Source organism: Phyllopteryx taeniolatus, chromosome 21 (genome assembly GCF_024500385.1).
Source record: "Phyllopteryx taeniolatus isolate TA_2022b chromosome 21, UOR_Ptae_1.2, whole genome shotgun sequence".
Classification (NCBI taxonomy): Eukaryota; Metazoa; Chordata; class Actinopteri; order Syngnathiformes; family Syngnathidae; genus Phyllopteryx; species Phyllopteryx taeniolatus.
Genome location: NC_084522.1, coordinates 71,936 through 87,913, shown reverse-complemented (window position 1 = coordinate 87,913; position 15,978 = coordinate 71,936). Strand labels below are relative to the sequence as shown.

Here is a 15,978-nt window from a genome sequence, read left to right as displayed (position 1 = left end):
ACACGAAAACCTGATTTATTTTTTATTTTTGCAGGTCTCGATTAAGGGTGTGTTGAACCTTCTTGCTGGAATACTCGACAGGAGACATTTTTATTTATACACACCCACATTAGTCACATGGCATTTTCAGTCCATTCAGTGGCACTTGTCGTCCTATCAATAAAGATAATTAACCACACATGGATTTGATTAGGCTTCAACTTCAATGCAATTGAGAGTACACGGTTTTATTGTGGTAAATGTTATCAAGGTACATTTATAAATAGCATCCAAAAGACACCCACCCACTATGACAATGAGTGTTTGACGTATCGCTGCAGGAAGTGGTCCAAAGTAAAAACTTGGCCCCATCCCAGGGTGGGCTCCATGGAGATGAAGTCATCCAGGTTCATGCGAGACTCTGCGTAGGAAGAAGGTCACAACAGAGGTCACGGAGAGGTTACCGACTGAGTGCCCGTGCTCTAGACATTAACTTTGACCTGGAGTGGAGATTGGGGGATAAGGTGGGGGGTGCATCCTCCAGGAGCTGTCGGAATTCTTCATGTGTGAACGGTCCGAGGCGAAGTTCAACAGGAAGCAGTCGGCGGGGACCACACGCAACTTCCTGTGCAACATTACAGCAATGTCAAGGGCAGTTCCTTCAAAAAGTAGAAAAGAGTATCAGCGCTACTTGCCGTTGCTCGGTCAATTTGTTTGCGTGTTGTGACCCAAAAGCTTCAGATATGAGACCTATCAGAGCTTCAGGTATACTGCACTCAAGTGACGTGAGTGGGGGGGGGGGAAAGGGGGACGATTCGGTTGCGTAATTCAAAATGTATATCTATATTTTTAGGGGCACTTCAATTCATTTCAATGGGCAAAAAGTGTTTGTTAGAAAAGTTAATTTTCGAGTTACGAGCTTGGTCACGGAACAAATTCAACTCGTAAGTTAAGGTCCGACTGTACGTGTCCGACGCTACCTGTGGTACGTGGGTTCGACGCTGTGGTCCGTGCGCAGGGCGTGAGCGGCGTAAAGCTTCAGGCTGCAGGGAAACGGCATCACGGAGTCCAGGTCGTAAACCGCAGCCTCGCCCTGACCCCGGACGTGAAGCAGAACCACGTGATAATCCTGCACACACGCCGCCGCGCTTGAGACATGGCTGTGCCCCACACCCCTGACTAACATCGGGTCACCTCGCACCTACCCAAATCACAGGCTGGTCTCCACGTGCTGACTTCTGTTTCCACAAAGGAACCTAATGGCAAAAGAGGCCCATTTCAAGTCAAGTCTCTACGGCAGTGATCTGAAGACACTTTCCAGACACGGTCAGACGTTCAACAAAGCGATGCCCGCGGGAGCCAGTCACATCACCGTTCTGTTGTCATTCGAGATGAACGCCACAAAGAGTTCTTGGAGAGGCGCACTTCTCTCCCTGCGGACGAATTCGCAAAGTTTCCACACATTTTCTTCACTGCAAACACACGACATGAAAGAAATCCCGTCATTTTGGTTCAATGAATAGACATTTCTAGTCATGAGTCTCTAAATAAAATGAAACTGAACAGTCGATATAAACAGAACTGTGAAGTCTAGTTATATGTCTCAATGAAATGGATGTGATCAATGCATGTAAATATACAATTGGTACGGAAAGTATTCAGACCCCCTTAAAATGTTCGCTTTGTTATAATGCAGCCATTTGCTAAAATCATTTCAGTTCATTTTTTTCCTCATTAATGTACACCCCATATTCACAGAAAAAAAAACAGAATTGTTGACATTTTTGCAGATTTATTTAAAAAAGAAAAACTGAAATATCACACAGCCATACGTATTTAGTAGTAGACGCCCCCTTTTGAGCTCATACAGCCATGAGTCTTTTGGGAATGATGCAACAAGTTTTTCACACCTGGATTTGGGGATCCTCCGCCATTCCTCCTTGCAAATCCAGAGATGCTCCATTGGGTTGAAGTCAGGGCTCTGGCTGGGCCATTCAAGAACAGTCACGGAGTTGTTGTGAAGCCACTCCTTCGTTATTTTAGCTGTGTGCTTAGGGCAGTGATTCCCAACCATTATTGAGCCAAGGCACATATTTTACATTTGAAAAATCTCACAGTACACCAACAAACAAAAATGTCACAAAAAGTGGATACACCAATTATACACTTTCTGCCATCGAATAGAAGAGCATTTATTTGTTCTGTCTGTCTTTATATGTTGCTGGCTTAAATAGATGAACAAAGATACATTATTTGTTGTAAATTAATAAGATTTTGACCAATTAAGTGAAATATGATAATTTCCCATGGCACACCAGAGGAGCTCTCATAGCACACTAATGTACCATGGAACACTGGTTGGGAATCACGGGCTTAGGGTCATTGTCTTGTTGGAAGGAGAACCTTTGGCCCAGTCTGAGGTCCTGAGCACTCTGGAGAAGGTTTTCATCCAGGAAATCCTGTACTTGGCCGCATTCATCTTTCCTTCGTTTGCAACCGTTCGTGCTGTCCCTGCAGCTGAAAAACACCCCCACGGCAGGATGCTGCCACCGCCGTGCTTCACTGTTGGGACTGTATTGGACCGGTGATGTGCAGTGCCTCGTTTTCTCCACACACACCGCTTACAATTAAGGCCAAAAAGTTCTATCTTGGTCTCATCAAACCAGATAATCCTATTTCTCACCATCTTGGAGTCCTTCAGGTCTTTTTTAGCAAGCTCCGTGCAGGATTTCATGTGTCTTGCACTGAGGAGAGGCTTCTGTTGGGCCACTCTTCCATAAAGCCCAGACCGGTGGAGGGCTGCAGTGATGGTTGACTTTGTAGAACTTTCTCCCATCTCCCGACTGCATCTCTGGAGCTCAGCCACAGTGATCTTTGGGTTCTTCTTTACCTCTCTTACCAAGGCTCTTCTCCTCTGATTGCTCAGTTCGCCCGGACGGCCAGCTCTAGGAAGGGTTCTGGTCGTCCCAAACGTCTTCCGTTTCAGGATTATGGAGGCCACTGTGCTCTTAGGAACCTTAAGTGGAGCAGAATTTTTTTTTTGTAACCTTGGCCAGATCAGTGCCTTACCACAATTCAGTCTCTGAGCTCTTCAGGCAGTTCCTTTGACCTCATGATTCTCATTTGCTCTGACATGCACTGTGAGCTGTAAGGTCTTATGTAGACAGGTGTGTGGCTTTCCTAATCAAGTCCAATCAGTATCATCAAACACAGCTGGACTCCAATGAAGGTGTGGAACCATCTCAAGGATGATCAGAACAAATGGACAGCTGCACTTCAATTATTTTAGCAAATGGCTGCAATATAACAAAGAGTGAACATTTTAAGGGGTCCTGAATACATTCCATATCCACTGTATCTGCACATAAACAGTCGAGTCATATGTCTTAAAGAATTTACAAGTAGGTGAAAGATGCGATAAGTTCAATACAATGTATAATGAACACATAATACACATAAACCTAACAATCGAGTCATGTGTGTTAAGGTGTCTTAAGTAGTGTTCTGTACCAGTAACAGCTGGTATAATCACACTCGTCCTGCCTCGGTGTGATTCTGTCTTCCGTCATTTTGGAGGTACACAAAGTGAGAAGCTTTCACATCAAGTCGAGACAAAAACCGATTTCCTTTCAATATAACAGCTTTGACCCGTGCCAGTTGCGCAACATAACGATGAATACGCCTCTGTATATTACTGCAAATGCGGAAAAATATATGATTTCATGAATAGTTGTGGCTCAAGAGCGTCTTCCTCTCTTGGAGGTGCAGTTGAAAAAGATAGCTTTTAAGTTGAAGAGCTGTCTGGCGGAAGCTACTTTTTTGAGAGGGGTCTATTGTGGCTTTGTTCCTCTCCGTACCAAAAAAAAACAACAACTTTATTTGCAATACGGCAACACTTTACAACATAGATATTAAAACTAGATCTGTACGCCAGCGCACTGTTGCAGCCGAGCTAACCGATGTGCCTACGTGGGGGGCCATATTGGAAAGGTCAACGTTCCCATCAAAGGCAATGCATGGACATTGAAATTAAGTCGTAACTTGCTCATTTCTCAGTTTTCAGGAAATGTACTTTTTTGTCAATGCAAAAGCATAGGATATCAATACAGAACATTTGGGTGGAAAAAAAAAACCTGCAAAATTTTAACCTATGAACGCTTACTTGTAGTTCCCTTGCCGCAATTGTATTAGTGTGTGCCAACTGGCAAGTAACTTCCATCTTCGTCAAGTCCATACAAAATCAGCATGTCCCCAAAAATTGGAAGGATGCGTTAGGTGTTCCACTTTCCAAGAAAAACTGCACCAAAACACTGAATGATTTAAGGCCTAGGCGGCACGGTGGCCGACTGGTTAGAGCGTCAGCCTCACAGTTCTGAGGTGCGGGGTTCAATCCCCGTCCCCGCCTGTGTGGAGTTTGCATGTTCTCCCCGTGCCTGCGTGGGTTTTATCCGGGCACTCCGGTTTCCTCCCACATCCCAAAAACATGCATTAATTGGAGACTCTAAATTGCCCGTAGGCATGACTGTGAGTGCGAATGGTTGTTTGTTTCGATGTGCCCTGCGATTGGCTGGCAACCAGTTCAGGGTGTACCCCGCCTCCTGCCCGATGACAGCTGGGATAGGCTCCAGCACGCCCGCGACCCTAGTGAGGAGAAGCGGCTCAGAAAATGGATGGATGGATGGATTTAAGGCCTATTGCATTGACATCTCTTGAAACCCTTTGAAAAACGCAGTGATATCGATCATTGCAGTTTGCCTGTCGGCCGCATACAGTAGAGGTGTCGAGCTTGCCATTGTCACTCTGACGGACATACTTCTTAAACATCTGGGGAAAAGGACAAGTGCTCAGCTTTTATTTGTAGATTTCTCTTCAGATTTTAACATCATTCGAGCCCACATTTGAATAGATACGCTTTTAGAGCAATTTGGGTTAAGTAAGAATCTTTTTAATCAATAGGACACATAGTGACTTCTTGTGAACTCTTAACTATATGTATGACTGTGAACTATATGACTTAAGGTGAATGATTTAAAACCAATGTCCTGTGATTGACTGGTGATCAGTTCAGGGCGAAGTCAGCTGCGATAGGGTTCGGCGACCAGGACAAGCGGTCGAGACGATTGGTTCTCAAGCGTCGTCAACCTGTGACCCACACTCTTCTATTGTTGCTAAGTCACATACCAGTGTCAAAGACGCTAGGAACAATTAAGAAAAAGTATTGTTCAAAAATAGCCTATAAAAACATAACTACTCATGCGTACATGTTTAAAGTGCTTTTCAGAGTATGAAGATAACTGCATGTACAAAAATTCGATATCTTGGCACTGATTTCTTTTTAGAAAAGTGCACCATCATCCACCCATCCATTTTATGTACCGCTTATCCTCACTAGGGTCACGGGCGTGCTGGAGCCTATCCCGGCCATCTTCGGGCGAGAGGCGGGGTACACCCTGAACTGGTCACCACCCGATCGCAGGGCACATACAGGTAGAAACAAACAACCATTCGCACTCACATTCACACCTACGGGCAATTTAGAGTCTTCAATCAACCTACCATGCATGTTTTTGGGATGTGGGAGGAAACCGGAGTACCTGGAGAAAAACCATGCAGGCAGAGGGAGAACATGCAAACTCCACACAGGCGGGGCTGGGATTTGAACCCCGGCCCTCAGAACTGTGAGGCAGACGTGCTAAGCAGTCGTCCAACATCAATAGTTTGCCTTATTAGGAAATGAAGGCTGCAATCCAAATCAAACACCGTAAAGTGTAAAAGTCTGAATTATTATGCAATAAAATTTGACTGGTCCACTACCCACCAGTTGAGAATCACTGGATGATGGATGGATTTGAAAAGATAAAATAGATTTTTCAAAGAAAACAACATTTATTAGAAAAGCAATATTGCACCCCGATCAATGATTGACAGGTAGGCGGGCCACTAGGTGAAGAGGCGGATGGTGGCATCGGCCCCGGACGAAAAGACCCAAGGCTGTGTGGGGTGAAAGGTCACATCCAGGACGCCAAGTTCATGAGTGACTGTGTGGCCTTTTAGAACCTTCACTGGAACAATGAGCGGGTTCTGCAGCAGGTCACTGAAAGAAGGCAGACAGGTTTACTGTGTGGGTGGCTGGTGACACGTGTGTACGTACGTGTGTGTGTGTGTGTGTGCGTGCGTGCGCGCGCAGTTACTTGTAAACTGTCCCGTGGCAGACTATGACGGATCCGTCATCAGATGCTGAGGCGAAAAGCGGGTAAAGTCTGTGATAGGCCACGCCCCTCACAGCTTTCTTGTGGTGCCTGCAGACATGAAGCGGCCCAACCGTAAGAAGCAAGCCAGGAAGAGCCGCGCAGGCGTACGCTCGCCACCGCCTACCGTAGCATCTTGTACGGCTTGGTGGAGAGGTCCAGGTCGAACCAGCTGAGTCGGCAGTCGTAACTTGCGCAGATCACATGATCACCTGCACATGAGACAGACCAAATATTGCACTACAACATCTCGGACCGTCGATACCCAAGACACGAGACGGGTCACCTCCGGGGTGGACGGCCATGCTGGAAATCCACTTGGAGTTGGCCTGGAGTTTCTTGGTCATCTCCTGCTTGACCAGATTGTAAATCCGGATGAAGCGCTGCGTAGCCACGAAGAAGTACGGCCGGACGGGGTGGAAGGAGACACTCTGGACCAGGCCTTTGTTCCGCCTGAAGGGGTTCTGGCTCCGTCTCGTACTGAGCTGGTGGATGAACACCTGCTGATGACTGGAGTGGTCCGGCATCACCGAGGCCAGGTAGTCGCCTTTGGCGTGCCACGCCACCTGTTTGACGGCCTGGGGACGGCAACAGAGGGAAAGTTGGGCATCGGTTCGACAAACCGTGGCTGCGTTTGGCCGGATAGAGCGTCACACTTTGGGATGTCGTATTTTCAGGCGTAAGCCCCGGTGATGCTCCTCGCCTTCCGCGTCGCTCCAGGTAACGGGCCCCACGGACTCCACAGGCTCCGCCTCTTGATAAGCGGCCAGCAGACGTTCCGAGGACGAGACGACCTGTCGCTCTGCCAGCGACGGTGACACGATCAACACCAGCGAGTCCCTGCAGACGGAGATGGTGGTCAGACAGCGAGACGGGCAAGGGCGCTGTGCCTTGTGGCGCGGCGTGTCCTTACAGGGCGACGGCCAGGAGACACACGCATGCGTTGGGGTTCCAACACACGCTCTTCACAGCTCCGCCCACTTGGACCACCTTGACACAGCGTGAAGAACTGACCTCCCAGAACCTGACAGAGCCATCGTCACTTCCTGAAAGATGGAAGACACCTTCTTTAGTAGAGGTGCTTCTAAAAGTCACATTTGTGCCCCAAGTCGCAAGGAAGTTTCGAGCAAGACCCTTCAAGTTCCCATGAAAAATAAATAAATGTCAGTCACAACACATATTGGCACGACAATGAAAAGAATGCACACACACGTCTACAAATATAATTGGATGTGGAACTAACATGGTTAATACGGAATTAAATTCATTCATTTATTCATTCATCTTCCGTTCCGCTTCTCCTCACTAGGGTCGCGGGTGTGCTGGAGCCTATCCCAGCTATCTTCGGGCGAAAGGCGGGGTACACCCTGAACTGGTCGCACATAGAAACAAACAATTTAGAGTCTTCAATTCATGCATGTTTTGGGGATGTGGGAGGAAACCGTAGTGCCCGGAGAAAACCCACGCGGGCACGGGGAGAACATGCAAACTCCACACAGGCGGGGCCGGGGATTTTTGTGGATGCATTGCGACGTTGCTGAATGTTTATTTTACATCTGACACCTGGTTGGGCAGCTAAGCGGTCCCCGGAAAGACGTGTTTAGGGCTGGGAATGAGAAAAACAAAAAAACAAGCTGACGCAAAACCTTCTGCCTCAAAGCAATACAATGTTATGATTAAAAGCACATTTGTGCCCCCCAGGTCCAATTTTTCAGCATGAACATTTGTTGCAGACGCATGCAGCGTAGTCATTTCCCCAACATGGCCACCACGTAGGCACGTCAGTTCGCCACGGACATGAATGTACTTGCAGACGCACGCAACGTCATGGCCTCCCCAACATGGCCCCCACGTCGGTACAACAGTCTGGCTGCTACCGGGCGCTGGCATATCTAGTCTTCATATCTATGGTTGAGGACTCTGGACAGAGGACGCCCAAGGTTTTGGATCACTTTAACACAAAAAGGATGAAAATGAATTTGTTGCAATCAGGGCTGCACGATATGGTTCAAAACCATTATCTCAATATTTTTAGGCTTTAACGCGATACACAATTTAAATCTCGATTTTCTGATTTATTCTGCAAATCACTGTATAAATGTTCAAAGCAACCCTTTGATCCAGAGATGCCTTATCATCACCTCTTAGTAACATCCTGGTATTTTGTCAGGAACATTTGCATCTCAGCTAAAACAAACATATGCCACTAGGAAAAAACTGAGCAATGATATTTTCTTCATATTTTTATATTTTCTTTCTTTGATTTGTTTTGAGTGACAAAATATTGACGGGTTATATTTTTAAACTTTGAATTTCAGTTTTTGATTTATTCAATACTGTCAAGGCACTAAACTGCTAAACATACAATGTAGTGACAGTTTTAATCACAGAATGATAAATATTAGGTTGTATAGTCCTTTAACGGCGGCACGGTGGCCGACTGGTTAGAGCGTCAGCCTCACAGTTCTGAGGACCCGGGTTCAATCCCTGGCCCCGCCTGTGTGGAGTTTGCATGTTCTCCCCGTGCCTGCGTGGGTTTTCTCCGGGCACTCCGGTTTCCTCCCACATCCCAAAAACATGCATTAATTGGAGACTCTAAAATTGCCCGTAGGTGTGACTGTGAGTGCGAATGGTTGTTTGTTTCTATGTGCCCTGCGATTGGCTGGCAACCAGTTCAGGGTGTACCCCGCCTCCTGCCCGATGACAGCTGGGATAGGCTCCAGCACGCCCGTGACCCTAGTGAGGAGAAGCGGCTCAGAAAATGGATGGATGGATAGTCCTTTAACAAAGCTAGATTGGATTTTTTTTTTTTAAATTACGTTAAATACAATAAGCTATAACGTAATTTTGAGAACAGTTATTGTGCACATCTCAAAAGTCCATATCAAAACCCAGCACTCTCACAACGCATAGGCTATAACATTTGTATTCATGTACATGGTGGTTGTGAGGTGTGCGTGTGTATGTGTGGGCATGTACTGTATATGGGTTTAAATATGTACGTTTACAAAATTGCTGATGTAAAATATTTAATATAGCATTAGGCCCCTCCTCTTGGCTGACGTGTGCGATCACTTATTAATTCATTTCCAGTTTTTGGACTGTCCTGTGTGTGACTGTGTCTTATATTTTATCTTCAATACATACACACAAATTAATTTGCTTTTCATAGTTGATTACTCTCACCTGTACGAATGCAGTTCCAGCGAGACTTGTGTAAAAATTGTACTCTAGCAACAATCCCTTATTCCGGTGTTTGCTTGGTGACGTTGAACATCTTAGCGCCGGATAAGCATGGTTTAGCTGTCTTCTGCGGTTAATACTCCCATCCTGAGGTAGAAGTGTGGCTTATTCGTCGCCATGGAGGCGATTATTAAGAACTTTTAGAGTAGACTTTACGCCGATCTGATCGGTGTGATGTGTATCGGCCGATAATTAGCATTTTATGCCGATAGGCTTTCATGTCACAACTCCAGTCCATATCCGGTACAGTGAAAAAGTTAAAGCATGTCATTAACAGTATTTATTAATTTAATTGCAATAAAATAATTTAATTACAGTAAGTTAGCACCCATTATTTCTGTCATGTTGTAATGTGGCACGGTGGTTAGAGCGACTGGTTAGAGCGTCGGCCTCACAGTTGTGAGGACCCGGGTTCAATCCCCGGCCCCGCCTGTGTGGAGTTTGCATGTTCTCCCCGTGCCCGCGTGGCTTTTCTCCAGGCACTCCGCTTTCCTCCCACATCCCAAAAACATGCATTCATTGGAGATTCTAAATTGCCCGTAGGCGTGACTGTGAGTGCGAATGGTTGTTTGTTTCTATGTGCCCTGCGATTGGCTGGCAACCGGTTCGGGGTGTACCCCGCCTCCTGCCCGATGACAGCTGGGGTAAGGGTTAGGAAATTTTAGCCAAGCTAGTCGCAAGTCCTAAAATCGGTGATAAGAGTCTGACTCCAGTCGAGTCATGTGACTTGAGTCCTCCGTCTCTGGTCCTTATCAGCGCTTCCGTGCGACCTCCACACCATGCCTTACACAGCCCCACCTACCTGACGCAAGCCACTGTCCTGATGGAGAAACACTGATGGAGCGAACCAGACCGCTGTGACCGCGATAAACCTGGACACAGGTAAACACATGTGTCAGGCTGTGTGTGTGTGTGTCTGTGTGTGTGTCTCTGTGCTTGTGTGTGTGTACCAGAGACTGTGTGGTGGGGAAGGGCTGCAGGTCTTTAGGTTTAGGAAGCTTTGGAATGAGATCTTCGGGATTGACGTTGACCTGCAGAGAGACGACGACGACGGCGGCATTAGTGAGCGAGCGGCTCTGCAGCTACTCATGGCGTCACAAGGCGCTGAGGGGGCGTTACCCTCATCTTCCTCTGGCGAGGGCACAGGTAAAGGTCCAGGCAGCGCTCAAATCTCTCATGGATGAAACGAGGAAAGGCCGGAACCTGCCGGAGGCTGGAGAACTTCACAGGAACGAAGGGCAACTTCCTGTCCGAAGGGTCCTGCTGCTCCCACAGAGCTCGCTGCGGAGAGGAATATTTATCGTTTACACGCATTCATTCATTCCAGGTGAGGCCGAGTGGTGAACATCACGCGAGGCGCCGGACGTACCTCCTCTTCTGTGAACAGGTACTCTGGTGGAGGGTTGTAGGACTCCTGGTGACCGGGGAGCGGGATCTTGGGAGCAGGCAGATGCATCCTGTGTTTGGCAACAAGAGAGGAGTCCTCGTTGCCCCAAAGGTCATAGTAGCGCCCCCTACTATCGTCTTGCACTCTGCGAGGCTTGATCCAGCCCATCTTTATGGCATGGACCAGCTTGGAGACCTGAAAGCGAACAGCAGGTGGTGTCATACAGAAGAGTCAGGCGCACGGCAAGCTTACCTTCTCCTTCTCTATGAGTGACGGGATGAAGCTGCGCTTGTCAGCTGGTCGGTTGGTGACGGGATGAAGCATCACGTCATTCGTGAAGAAATCCACCGAGGGCTGAGGGGACCGAGACAGGGTGCACTTTCAACTTCCAAACACAAACGGCCGGTTGAGGAGCTCGCCTGGCAGCTCACCTGGAACTCGTTAAAGTCGATGTCTCCGAACTGTCCCCTCTGCAGGCGCTTGATCAGCGCCACCTGCTCGTCCGAGAGGACCACCTCGCTTCCCGTCTGCTTGTCGTGGACCGTTCTCCTGCACACAAACCGCATGTTAGCGTCTCGCAATGAGGTCCGACGTGAACGGCGGGCCTCACCAGTAGTCAGGGTTCTCCATTTTATCCAAGAACTGGTCCAGCTCGTCCTTGTTTCTGATTGGCTTGTAGATCTTCTTTCCGTCCAAATTGTAGCCAATGTGAGGGAAGTCTTTGTACCACTCCATGGGAATGTTCCCCACTGTGTTCCTGATGTCCTGATGATGATGATGAGCATGTTACAAAAAAAACACGGAATGGATTTACGAAGGCTTCTCATGGATTATTCTCATAATGGATGCCATGTAAAAGCAGGCTATTACTGTAGAACGCTGCTTTGCGTGTACAGTAGTTCCTCGTTTATCACGGGAGTTATGCTCCGGACCACCCTCACAATAGGTGACATCCTGGGGCACGACAGTTCTTTTGAGTGTACTGAATCATTAGAATCAGTTTGTTCAAAAGATTCATTCACGGAATTGTTCTTTTTCTCAGAATCATTCAAGTGCTTCCTCATTCAGTTAATGATACATCCCCTGAGGTTCACGTTCACTCAACATGTTCACCGAAGGACTATGCGTTGTTGTTGTTGTTACATACTGTAAACTAGGAAAGCCGAGGAGATTTATTTCTAAACATTTAAAAACATTTTTTTTAAAATACTTTAGCTAAATTATCACCTACCCATCGCTCTTTCAGCAAGTTCTCGAACACCCGGCCGGCTTTGGTTGTGACTCGTAAACATGCGTGCAGCAAGCTCAGTTACCGCACATATCTTTGCGCAAGCCCTGATGTCCAGCCAGGCTCCCCTCGGCCAACGACACATTTCTGCATTCCACCGCGGTAGACAGCGTCGCTGACACCGGCACCCACCGCCCGGGCTTCCTGCTCACTCACCTTACTGTTATTGTCATCTGATTAGTGTAAAGCGTCTTTGAGTGTCTTGAGAAGCGCTATATGAGTTTAATATATTATTTTTATTATTATTATTACTACACAAAAAGCTTTAGTAATTGCATTAGAGACACAGGGGACAATATGTAAAAAAAACACACAAAAAAACGAAATATCAGGACCGCCAAGCGTGAACCGCGGTACAATGGGGGTTTACTGTACTCTCACGCTGTTACATTAAGAGTGTTGAGCTGTCCATACAAATGGAAAGTCCAATCGAAGATTTTTCGAATCTGCTCTAAAGTTAATATTAACAAGAACAAACCGTTTCTTTTATAATTTATATACAATATGACTACTGTTAAGAAAACATCTTACTTCTTCGTCCGATGAGTCATGGTTGTACTCCTCTTTCGTTTCGCCATCTCCATCGTTCAACACATTGGTCTGCAAGTGGACGCACAATAGAAGGAACAAGTACACACAAGAGATGCAATGAGGAGAACACAACTAATGACAAACATTACCTGCTTCGCGTCATTATCTTCATCCTTATGTGATCCATCCTCATCCTCACTGTCACTCCCTGAATCCTCGAGTCCAGAAAAAACGCTCTCGTCACTTTCTGACTCGTCATCTTCTTCTTTGTCAGACACTTTGGTACTGAAGATCTACAAGTCAAATATACACATCACCTATACAGCACAATCACTACATACTTACTACCTACACTACACTACACTACTAAGTAATTAGTACAAACACTACATATTCCCCACCAAGAAGTATATTGTCAGGAACAAAGTTTGAGAAGAATGATCTCACTGGAACACGTTGATGCAAACACAACTTAACGTGGAGTGCAGGTAGACAAAACGAATGACGCCAAGTTTACATGATGCATGTTCTACTGGATGGACGTGAACGCATGCACAGCGCAAGTGTCTCAACAGTGCTATCACCGTTTCATGCTGCGTTGAATATGATTACACGTTAGATAAAATTACTAAACGTAAACTAGCAGTGAATATGTCCCATGCAATGGCGTGGTGGAAATCGAATGTGGAGACTCGAACATTTCTTTGGGGCTAGATTCTTTTCCAGCGTTTGCAGCCCTGGCAGGCTCGACTGGAGCCACACTGGCTTGGAATTGGAACAAGCCTTAAACCGAGCCGCTCCAGTTGGGCAACATTTGCAGCCTTTTGCTGGCTTCTTGAAACCAGCACGTTCGTACGCTAACAGCTAGCCGCCAGCTAGCCAGCTGGCCCGGTTCCGGTTGTTTAGGGTTCCGCTTGTGTGCGCGCATCACCTCGTCGTGCTCCTCGTCCTCGGCGACCCAATTCGTTTTCTCCTTCTTTTTCTTTTGGGTCATTTCAGGAAGTTCAGTGTTGTCCTCGTCCACGTTTTCACTCCAAGTGTCCGCCATCTCACAGCACGTGAACGAGAGCTACGTAAAAGATTCAACTTTATTGACAGCACAAAGAAGGACAAGGACAAACTTTATTGACAACACACCGGCGAACAAGGACTAAGTAATAATTTTTTAAAATGCGGACAATGACAAATCTCACATATGGCGTCATGTAACTCGGATGTATGCTTCCTTCCGCCAGATCTGATGTTCTTTTATTAAGTTCACGTCGAAACGAGTTTTCAAGTAGCTACACAAGAAATAGTCTTTTTTGTCTACACTTTGCCTGCCAGGTGAGACTACAACGTTGTTTGTAACATGATGCGAACAAATAACTACGTCATGTCTATATGCATAAATGCCTAATGGTAATTATGACAGTAAATAATGGTACGGTTGGCAAACAGGCAAATGCAAGAATGACACCAAACAAAAAAACACACAAGCACATAAAACAGCAAAAGAAAAATGCTGCATTCACAGAAAACAACAGCAAAGGGAAAATGCTGCAAGATAAAAATGCTGCAATCACAAAAACAACAAGAGCATAGCAAAAATGCTGCAAACACAACCCTGGGGACCCCACCAGGTGGCCAGTTGTCGGGGCGCCTCGGTGGGGCCGGCGGACCGCCCGCCGGGCTGCTCTCGGGCGGACCCTGGATTGATCGGGTGGGGTCCTCAGCCTCCGCGGTGCAGCCACAGCAATCACAGGACACTTCTGTCAGTCTGTGCATGTCAATTCACTTGCATGTATCCGCAGACACACACCCCTAGGACTCTTTCACTGGGTGTGGGGTCACGGGTTAGCTCATGAATATGCAAATCGCTTGTGTATCCCCTCACTTATACTCTCATCATGTAGACTTTTATAATTTACATAATTAATGCCACCATATTTCAGTTGTACAGTCGGGTTCACGACCTTTGTCCTGCATGGTTCTTCTCCTGTTCTTGTCCTGTTCTATCTTGTCCTGTCCTTCCCTCACAGGGTGGAGCACTGCAGCCCCATGCAACACTTATATTTAATGTCATTGTTGTAGATAATGTAATGATTGACTTCTCTCATCCTGTTTACAATTAGTGCTTTGTCTGTTGTCTTGTTTCTCTCTCCCTTCTAGAAACTTTGTTCTGTTTGACTGATCAAGTCTGATTCTCAATAAACCTCAGTTATAATACCACAGCGGAAGCTTCAAAACTCCACTGTGACACAGTAAAACTGTTCCGGCATGAAAGGGATACCGATTTTCCATTCTGCTTGACCTAACAGCCGAACAGGACAAAAAAAAGGACTGGTCCATCCCGGACGTCGCGCCTCCTCGTGGACTGGAAAACTTCCGTTGTGTGTCGTGAACAAGAGCATTTCTCTTTTGCAGTTTTTGTGATTAGTCTGTGCATTTGGCCGTGTTTTGTTGTGTTTTCAGCATTTTTCTTTAGCAGTTCTGAGATTGCAGCTTTTTAAAAATCCATCCATCCATCCATTTTCTGAACCGCTTCTCCTCACTAGGGTCACGGGCGTGCTGGAGCCTATCCCAGCTATCATCGGGCAGGAGGCGGGGTACACCCCGAACCGGTTGCCAGCCAATCGCAGGGCACATACAAACAACCAACCATTCACACTCACATTGACATTCACACCTACGGGCAATTTAGAGTCTCCATTTCATGCATGTTTTTGGGATGTGGGAGGAAACCGGAGTGCCCGGAGAAAACCCACACGGGCACGGGGAGAGCATGCAAACTCCACACAGGCGGGGCCGGGGATTGAACCCGGGTCCTCAGAGCTGTGAGACTGACGCTCTAACCAGTCGTCCACCGTGCCGCCCTTTTTTAAAAATCCTCCAGAATTTTTCTTTTGCTGTTTTTTTGTGATTGCAGCATTTGTACCTTGCAGCATTTTTCTTCTGCTGTTGTTTTGTGTGATTGCAGGTTTTTTTTTAAACTTGCAGTGTTTTTCTTTTGCTGTTGTTTTATGTGCTTGTATTTGTCGTCTTGCGTCATTCCTGCTATGCAGCATATGGCTGTTTGTAGAGAATTTGCCCCTGTCAGCCGGCACGGAATTGAATGAGTGGACACGAAATTAAGATCCATCCAACCATCCATTTTCTACACCTCTTATCCCCACATAGGGTCGCGGGTGTGCTGGTCAGCCAATCTCGGCTGACTTTGGGCGAGAAGCGGGGTACACCCCGAACTGGTCGCCAGCCAATCACAGGGTTAAAATACATCCCAACACAACCAAAAATGCTAATTTTTTGGGTTTGCAGTACAA

At 46.7% G+C, this 15,978-nt stretch overlaps 2 protein-coding genes across 3 annotated transcripts; both read right to left on the bottom strand.

The window, feature by feature from the left end:
* Positions 1–134: 134 nt before the first annotated feature.
* On the bottom strand, positions 135–3,768 carry ntaq1 (N-terminal glutamine amidase 1). 2 transcript variants are annotated; one of them, XM_061759990.1, is made up of 7 exons: positions 3,490–3,768; positions 1,352–1,451; positions 1,185–1,235; positions 960–1,108; positions 480–604; positions 285–400; positions 135–153 (listed from the first exon to the last, which is right to left on the bottom strand). In XM_061759990.1, the coding sequence occupies exons 1-6, from the start codon at positions 3,546–3,548 to the stop codon at positions 288–290; spliced, it is 597 nt and encodes a 198-aa protein (XP_061615974.1). In that variant the 5' UTR covers positions 3,549–3,768; the 3' UTR covers positions 135–153; positions 285–287. The 2 variants fall into 2 exon arrangements, with proteins under 2 accessions (XP_061615974.1, XP_061615975.1); XM_061759991.1 differs by lacking the exon at positions 135–153 and having other exon boundaries at positions 212–400.
* A 2,073-nt stretch (positions 3,769–5,841) lies between these two features.
* On the bottom strand, positions 5,842–13,770 carry bop1 (BOP1 ribosomal biogenesis factor). The gene is made up of 16 exons (XM_061759968.1): positions 13,608–13,770; positions 12,826–12,969; positions 12,677–12,745; positions 11,468–11,622; positions 11,289–11,406; positions 11,110–11,211; positions 10,840–11,052; positions 10,590–10,751; positions 10,421–10,501; positions 10,273–10,342; positions 7,141–7,273; positions 6,884–7,067; positions 6,514–6,805; positions 6,355–6,439; positions 6,171–6,278; positions 5,842–6,073 (listed from the first exon to the last, which is right to left on the bottom strand). Exons 1-16 carry the CDS (start codon positions 13,722–13,724, stop codon positions 5,920–5,922), a joined length of 2,187 nt encoding a protein of 728 aa, XP_061615952.1. The 5' UTR covers positions 13,725–13,770; the 3' UTR covers positions 5,842–5,919.
* Between the last annotated feature and the right edge of the window lie 2,208 nt (positions 13,771–15,978).